Consider the following 9512-nt stretch of genomic DNA (forward strand, 5'->3'; position numbering starts at 1 on the left):
TCTCTGAGAAGTATGCAATTTAATGTAAATTGTTCATTATAATATTGTTATCACTCAGGCAAAGGATAATATTTATAGCCTTCAATCTTATATGGTTACAGAGCCATAAAATAAAAAATCAGACCCCTCTTGCCATGCCAATCTGCCACATTCACTCATTCACAAATTGCCAATAGTTCTCACTAATGTTTAATACCATATTATTTAGAACCAATAGAAAGCCAAAGTTTTAATCAATCAAATGGCAAATTATATTATGTTGTTTCCTGTACAGACAATTGTCCATTTCACTTCCAGTTCAAACTTTATTTACACAGGAAAAACATCGATTAGCTTAGTGAATTTTTAATGGCTCTTATGGTATAGTTAGGAAGCTATAAAAATTATGATAGTTATCATATGTTGTCTGCTTTTTACATCTTATTATTCTGTATTCTTAGGTGCATTGTTTAATTAAATAAAAAATATTTAATGTAGTAGTTCCATTAGTTTAAAAATGTAGGGTTAAGCTTCATTGACAGACGACAGCAAAAATAAAGATCAAGGTAAGTATTATATTTCCTGTTTTTCATGTGTATTCTTTATTTATTATTATAAAAGTAACTAGGATTTTAAAGTTAGAAATTTATTATGTTGGATTAGGTCAGATAAAGAAAAAAATAATGATGTACGCTCATGAGTAGCATGTGTTTTACGTAATTTGATAAGATAACATGACTTACATGTTTGCCATGGGATTTACAACTTTTGTAGTGGGATTATTAGTTAGGCAGAGATCAAAGGACAAAACAATAACATTTAAGTAGAAAAAGATGTATACTGTTATGAGATTTAAGCTATTTAAGATAAACAAATGTAGTTTTGTGTTACAATTTGAAGTCATTCTAGAAAGAAAAAAGGTAATTGATATTTATTTCATATTTTCTATGGTGTTATAGAGTTAAGGTAGAAAAAATAACTGATAAAATATGTAATTTTACTGAAAATGCTTGAAATTTGCTCATTTGGGAAGTTTGAAAGATTATGCAAATGAAATTTGTCAATTTCCAATACAGTACTTTCCTCCTCTCACAGGATTAGCTATTCTCGTCCAATGCAGCCCTCTATATGCGAACTTTTTTCATTATGCATGCCAGAAGCCTTCTGCTCCCCCTATTGGAATCAAATGATTCCAACTTGTCTCTCATGCAAATCAGCATGTGTCACTTTTCCACCAATAGGAGCATGATGCATGTAACTCCCTCTATACACCTCTACCAAACTATCACTTCTCGTTTAGCAATGCTTGTGCTTGAACATGTTTCTTTGTTTGTTTCAAGTTTCATGTTCAACTTTAGTATACTCGTGAAGTAGTTTTCATTTAAATTACTTCCAAGTTTATTAAGACTATTTCTTCACTTTAATTTAATCCCAGTTTATTACAGTTGCATTATTATTATTATTAATAATTTCAATTTTGGTTGACTCTTCTTGATTATGAATTCTGAACTTCATGTTACCACTTTTGGAAGGTCACACCTGCAACTAGCATTGTGTCATAGGCCTCAGGTGCAGGTGACCCAGCAGGAGATTTATCAGAATTTATTCACATTACATAGGTCAACCGCTATCTCCAGACCTTCTCCACTTCCTCCCGAACATGCTGAGTCTGTTCAGTCTGTTGAGAACTTGGATTGCCTATTTCCACCTTCTGATTTTGCTGTGTTTTGCAATGCCATTCCTGAGGAGTCAGTTAGGCCTACTATGATCTTTTTGAATTTCGTTTCTCAGGTATGTGATGTTTTATCCTTTGCACCCATTTCTTATGAACCACGGCCTTCCTTACTACATGATCAATCTTCACATGTCACATCCATTTACCAGCATCTTATCATCAAGGTGCCACGTCTTGTCGTCTTTTTCAACATCACACATCACATCACCAACAGTATCAGTGACTACCTGGTGGGTTCTGGTTCAGTGGTAGCTGGACTTGCTGATTTTCTTTCGTCAAAGATCATTTATTTCTTCAAGTTTTATTGGAAAGATTTGTGATCCCTTTTTTCCCTATCTCCCATGTCTCCTATACCCATTTCCATCCCTCTGCCTCTGGAACCAATGACAGGGCAGTGTCTGTCAGAGGCGGTTCAGGACCTACTATCTTAGCAGGCCATTGAACCTGTTGTACATACTTCACCAGGTTTTTATTCCAGACTCTTTGTTGTTCCCAAGAAAACCAAAGACTGAGACCTGGCATTGATTTGTCCCGCCTTACTCAATTCGTTCAACTGCCCTGTTTTGCCATAAAGTCATTTCTCACCCTGTGGTGAGTGTTTTCTCCAGGCTTATGGATGACTAAGATAGACATTGCCAATGCTTATCTACACATCCCTGTCTCAACAAAGTCTCGTTCATATCTTCGGATCGTCCATCATGGGCTATTTTACCAATTTCATGCCCTACCCTTCAGTCTTGTTTCTGCCCCATTTTATGTTGGGTGGTCAGAACTTTCGCACACCATTTTCATGCTCTGAGGCTGCGATTCCACCATTATATGGATGACTGGCTTCTTCTGGCTCATTCTGAACTGATGTCAGCCAGCCATACTTGTTAGCTCCCTCACGTGGCTGTTTAATTGGGCTGGTTAATCAAATTGGATAAGTTCTTCCTCTGTTCTACCCAATATCTTGTCCAACCTTCTCCTCTATGACTTCATTCCATGGAATTTTTATTTCACCATGGCCTTTCAGCTCCCTCACTTTCTGCTCATGATGTTCTATCGCTTTTGAGGATGTGGCTTTCAATGATGTCACTGGTCCCCCTTGGTCATGCACATATGTGGGCTCTTCACAATCAATGAAACTTGTTCAGAATCCCTTGTCAGCTTCCATTACCCTTCTTCATGTCCTATTGATAGATCTGCTTTGGTGGTTGGACAAGGCCCATACATTGGCAGGCATCCCACTTCCTTCTCCTCGTCCAAATGTACATCTGTTCACAGATGTAACCCTTCAGGGCTGGGGTGCATGGGTCAATCACCAGGAGACTTCAAGTCGTTGGTTTGTTGACAAGCAGTCTTTGCATATCAACATCCTTGAGCTTCTTGTGGTCCATTGGGCTTTGAATCACTTCCTTCCTCTTGCCAGACATTGTCTGGTGATAATTCCTTCTAACAGTTATATGGTAGTAGCATATATCAGTCACCAAGGAGGCACCTGGTCAAGATTTTTCTGTTTTTATACATTGGATCTCCTATATTGGGCCCACATGCACCACATTCATATCATTGCCTGCCAAGTTCTGGGTGCTTTCAATCTCGTATTGGATCATCTTTCCCACCCTGACAAAAGTTATCCAATGGAGTTGTTTTTAGAAACCCTTCTTTTCTGGTGTCTTTACAATATGTGGTGTTTTCTACACTTACATGTATTTGCCACAGCTCTCAATCACAAATTACACCTCTTTTGGTCCCCTGTATCTCATCCTCAGGCTTTGGCGGTCCATGCTTTCAGCCAGGATGGGTCCCACAAATTCCTTCGTGTTTATCTTGTTACTTCATTGGGTGGTCTCTCTCATCCATACCAGTCCATGTTGAGCCCTTCTGATCGATCCCTATTGGCCAGCTCAAACATGGTTTCCATGACTACACCAGCTGCAACTTTTTTCTCCAGTATCCCTTCTTTGTCAACCTCGGTTACCAGTTCTAACTCCCACCATTCATGACCTTCATCTTCACGCCCGACTTTTATGCGATCCTTGGTGAGGAGATCAGGTTTCTCATTTTGAGTAGCTTTCCTTTTGGCTCATTATATATGTCCTTCTTCAATGGAGGTGTACCAGCAAAAATGGAAGGTGTTGCACAGTTGGTCCAATACTCAGGGATTCCCCGCTGACCAACCTACTATGGCTCATGTAGCTGAGTCTTTTTGACTGGGGGTCTTTGATCTCAGGTTATCAAGCTGCTGGGTTATCCTGATACTGTCAAATTTTTGCTTTCCCTGCTCTTACCATGTTAATGCGTTCCTTCCGGATTCGTTGTCGCACCAGACGGCCTAGTCTTCTGGACTGGGATATTAATGTGGTCCTCTAATCCCTCACTTTACCTCTATTTGAACCTATTTCCTCATGTTTCACCTTTCCCTAAAACATTTCCTTTTCCTCTTAGCCTGTGAACATCGAAGGTCTAATTTGTTCTACAATGATGTTTTGCGTACTCTTTATCGCCACACCTATCTTCTCCTTTATCCAGATTGTTCCTTTATCCCAAAGACCTCAGCGGCTAGAGAGGGTAACTCCTCCTTTTTGCTTATTTCCCATCCTTCTATTTCTCATCTTTAACTTTGGCTCGATCCGGATAGACTTTATGACCGGTCTGTATCCTTCATTGCTATATTACCTGTTCCTGAATCTTTATCCTTTGGCAGACTTCCTCTGTTTGTGATCTATCCTCTTTCACCATCACCAATTGGGTTCAATGTTTGATTCAATTGGCTTATTCTTCCTTGCCTTCTTCCCACTGGAATTTCTTCAGGGTGTCTTCTCACCACATTCAACAACTCACCTTTTCCCTTGCATCTCGTCTTTGTCAGCCATTGAAGGAAATCCTACAATCGGGCATATGGACTGCACCTAATATGTTCATCTCCCATTATTTACACCGTATTGTGGTTTCTTATTCCTCGGATTTTTATTTTCCACCTATGGCCATTCTTCAAGCTTCAGTGCAACTTTGACTAGGTAAGTCTATATTCATACATTCTTTTCATTTCAGGGGCTCTTGCTTCATTTATTCTTGATTTGAATCTTGCTCTGTGGCGAGTGGTGCTTGACCAGATATTCTTCAATCAGAAATTTGCACTCTACAGCCATGTTGTCTTGAGCTTTATCTTTCATGGCGTTGCAGTGCTCACTATTGAGATGGGGTGTTCCATAAGATTGCTTGTTGGTGAATAACATTGTGATGTAATTTTTTCTTAAACTTTCCCATACTACCCATGGACTGCATGGGTAAAGCAGAAGAGTATATCTGCCAATCCCTGCCATGCCTTGTATTGAATAAATTTGTATGGTCTGCTGTTCAAAATGGGGTTTTGTGGTCACCCATTGCACTGTCTCAGGTGATGACATTCCTCTGGACTCTCACCTCCAATATACAATATACATCCACAAACGAGTGAGATGTCAAAGTGCAGTTCACCCCTTCGATTGGAAGCCCTAATCCTACCCCCACGTGGATGTCAGTACCTCATGGCTGGGTTTTGGATTTAGAATATAACCAATAAACATAAGTCCTCACATGTGTTTAGGGTGTCTGTCTTCCTCCCTTGATCATACTCCTTCTGTGTTGTGGGTCACAGTGGAGATCAAGGGGAAATGTTCTGGTTCTGTCCTTTTTGGTATCCCTCGTTGTATCTTAATGTGGGATGTTATTGTTTTTCAGATGCTTCTGGTCAGTTTCACTGGTGGGGAATTGATTTATATTATATGGACATCCTTTTGATACTGGATGTCTGGTACCGGGATTGATCAATTAAAACTAATACATGTGTCATGCTCAGGAGTGGGAGTGGTTCCATTTTCCCTCCAGTCTCTTGAACTTGAGGTAAAGACGGTATGATCCTCATCCTACCCTTGCGTTGATGTCAGTTCCCAGAGGCATGGCTTTTGAATGTAGTTGATTTACTGAGTACAGTCCGTTGTGCCCTAGCTGCTCTACACCTAGGGGCACATTCTTGTTTTACCCACTTTTATACTTGGTGGGATTGAGATACATGTATATTTACATGGTTAGAATATCTTGCCACAGTTCTTTCCCACTTGGATGTGCTCCTCTTTTTCAACCCTTATCTCCTCCACACTTCATAGATGGATGAAGAGTATACCTAGTCAGAAGTGGTGCTGTTCCGCTCCTCATATTTTTGAATCTGATTCTCTCATCTCCAGGGGTATCCTTTGGAAGCTTTTGGGGGTACTTCTGTCATTCCCTCACACCAGTCCCTCCATCTAATCATTATGGGGGAATTTAGCTAATGTTGTGAGAGGAGGGAAGTACTGTATCGGAAATTATAATTTTTCTATACTGAAAATGTATTTCTGATAGGTATTTCCCTCTTTGCACACTTCCCACTCTTCCTCCCCACTTTTCTCCAGTGCTTACATCTTCTGCCAAACTTCGAAGTGATAGTTCAGTTAGAGACATATATATGTGTCATGTGTGTCACGCTCCTATTGGTGGAGAAGTGGCATATGACAATTTGCATGAGAGACATGTTGGAATCATTTGATTCCAATAGGGGGGAGCAGAAGGTTTATGGCATGCATCATGAAAAATTTTCATATATAGAGGGCAGCACTGGACGAGAATAGCTAATCGGAAATACATTTTCAGTATAGGAAAATAATAACTTTCAGTCAACAATTTGACTCCATACATTCAAAGAAATTTTTAGTGAAAATACTTCATTAAAAATTCTGATATTTTTGTTTACAAAATACTTAATGCTTACTGAAAGTGTGCAAAATTTTGTGATGATACATAGAATGTATTAGAAGTTATAGTATTAAAACTGTAAAGGTCAGCTTGGGGTCAAGATCTTGGCCAATTTGACAGAGTCTGTAGCAAGAGATTTAAACACTATTAAATGGTCTTGGGAGACCATTCCTTATACTATACATTTTAGTTCCTTTGTAATTTACTGGGTCTTAGTAATTGAGGTTATTTTGAGTGACTTCAATCCAAGGCTTATCTTTTAATATGCTAACATTGCAATTGCTGGTTAAATGACAAATGGAGTGATGGTTTTTTAAAAGTGTGAGAACTTTTATGTGAGTGCCATATATGTACAATATAATTACATTACGTGGTCTGTAATAATTTTTTTTTCAAATTTTCTTAAAGTGATGGTAAAAAAGATTAACAAGTAAAAGTCAGGAAATTCAATTTAGAACTCAAAGTGCTGAAAATAATTTTATTGGGGATCCCTGAACCCTATGAATGCTTCATACTTTCAAACATTTTCAAATAAGGTTAGTATTTCTGTTGTATTTGAAGGATATGAATACCTCATGTTTACACAGAAAGTTCAATACTACCTGCATGTTTAAAAATGCAAATTAACACCTCATAAAGCAGGTCTGACATTTCTAAAACCACAATAAATAATATTTTTGCTATGACTTGTAATGATTCAAAGAAAGTTGAAAAGGCTAATGCATAATTATTATCCACACAGTAGGCTCAAAGAACCAAAATTATCATTTACTGTGACACACATACTTACATATGAGCTACTGCTCAGTTTAATTGGTTAACACTACATAGCATGACAATTGATATGGTAGACATAGTATACAGTACATGTATATCTATACCATGTGTTTTATTAGTCTTGTGTTTATTTTTCCAAGGTTGGTTTTAATGCATTTTGTTCATTTTTGGGCTTACTTAACATGTGTGTGAGTGAGAGTGTAATATATAACAACTTACATTAGATGGGTGATTGCTCTTGCTTAATTTAAGCTCTTATACAATTATATTTTAAAACTATGCATTTAGTTTTAAAACTAAATTTTACAGCTGCCAATGGACATTGAATGTTTAACATCAGTGTATAACAACTAGTAAAAAGATTAGCTCATTTAACAGAATTACAAGTATGAGGAATAAAACTGTCAACTGACCTGCTTTCATTTTTAAACAAATTTCATATTCCCCTTTGTTTGTTACACCAATTCACTAAATTCAGTTATACTAGTCAAACTAGGCAAGGTGGGGGTGGTTGTATCATTAAATATTCTAGTTACTTACTAACTGATGTATTATTGTACAACAGCTGGATGCTTGGAGTTATTCACAGAAAAAATATGGAAACCAAATAATAAATGTTTGAATACTTATTTTATGATTTTTTTTGTCATTGTACTTGAGTTTTCAGTTTCAGTGATCAGATCAATGCAGATTTGAAGGGAAACTTGGTGGTGGTGGGGAGTAGGTATAGGCAATTCCCAAAACTGGTTTTTCCTTGGATTTCCCTATAGTTCATTCACATTTTTGAATAATGCTATTTAGAATTACTTGCATAGTAATATAGTTGTTGTTTGTATGTCAGTTATATAGTTGCTTGGTAGGACCCATCATAATATTACATGTACTTTGCTTCCTGATACAAACTGATATAATTTTATTTTGCCAGAGAGTTAGTAGATAAAAAAGTTAGACTAGATGTAAGAATGAAAACTACAAATTAATGGTAACTTATATGCATAATATCAGATTATGTCCAAGCTGTGTCCAGAGAAAAAAAAAAACTAGTTCTGTAAAATTCAAATGATTTGAAAGTTCTTTTTCTGGCTAAATAACAGTGGCAGTATGTTTATCATGATGTAGAAGAGACGTGTCAATAAGTTAAAAAACTAACTCTTAAATGTAAGGTGAATACCCTGCCACTGCATCTTCAATTGGGGAAATGTAAAGAAATGAACAGAACATGATCTGCAATCAGTGAATATGAGGTAGACTAAACACTTAGTAAAAATGAATGAATCTTCATTTATAACAAGCTGAAACATCTAGATTATTTTCAAACACTTTTTTTCTCTTCCTATTTTCAGTCTACATTATTAATCTGTAAAAAGTGTGATTGTACATATCATCAAAAATGCCTTGGAGCAAACCAAAGGATCAAAGCCACAGGAAGATTAGGTATGTTTTTGTTACACTAGTTGATGTGTTTATTAATGGTGTTGTTTTAAACTTTTTTAGTGTGTGGAACTTGGAAACATTTACTTTTAAATTTAGTTGTAATCTTCACAAACTTGAAACCTATAAATTTACTTTAGACAGATTATTTACACATTATTTTTATTGCAAGCATTTTAGTGTTGGTAAACTAGTAACATTTTCCCACAAAGCTAGATGAAAGCTCTGTCATAATTAGTCCAATCTGTTTAAATACATACATCTACTAGTTTAACTAATTTCGTTTTTATTATTTTATAGAACCTTTCTTCGACTAATCTACAGTTATGTAGTATCTCTTTAACTCTTTCAGCACGGGCTTGGACCCTGGGACTGACCTCGTAACAATTTTGTGCTTGTTATAGTTTTCATACTATAAATTTTAAATTAGTAGGTGTATGTTAACAAAATTTGGCAGGTTATCATTAAGCATTAAAATGCTTTCATACATAAAATATCAAATTTTTTATCCACTCTTAAGGTTTGTTAAGGAATGTTTCTCTCATGTCTTTTTTTTTTTCGCATTTTGCTTATCTAACATGCAAAGTAATTTTCATTTATTAAATGTTTCTTAAGAAAAAACTTTATATTTTATCTGTTATTTTCATTAACGATTCTTTGTACTGGCTTGATAGATTTGACTGAACTCATAATCACCATAAAAATTAAGAAATAAATATAAATTATGCCTCTTTTATTCTAAAATGACAACAAATTACAACATGAAAACATAAACGTAAATGTTTAAACTAAATAGCTTAAATCTCATAACATTATACATTTATATATATTTATT

At 36.3% G+C, this 9512-nt stretch overlaps 1 protein-coding gene across 4 annotated transcripts in view; it reads left to right on the top strand.

Annotated features, from left to right (window-relative positions):
- Positions 1-9512, top strand: part of LOC106467380 (histone acetyltransferase KAT7-like) — an 88440-nt gene that overhangs the window by 14841 nt on the left and 64087 nt on the right. For all 4 annotated transcript variants that reach the window (XM_013927732.2, XM_022395558.1, XM_022395560.1 and 1 more), the window contains exon 5: positions 8590-8680. In XM_013927732.2, the coding sequence (XP_013783186.1) occupies positions 8590-8680 (91 nt within the window). The remainder of the gene's footprint in view (positions 1-8589; positions 8681-9512) is intronic.

Source organism: Limulus polyphemus, unplaced genomic scaffold, assembly GCF_000517525.1.
Source record: "Limulus polyphemus unplaced genomic scaffold, Limulus_polyphemus-2.1.2 Scaffold2593, whole genome shotgun sequence".
Lineage (NCBI taxonomy): Eukaryota > Metazoa > Arthropoda > Merostomata > Xiphosura > Limulidae > Limulus > Limulus polyphemus.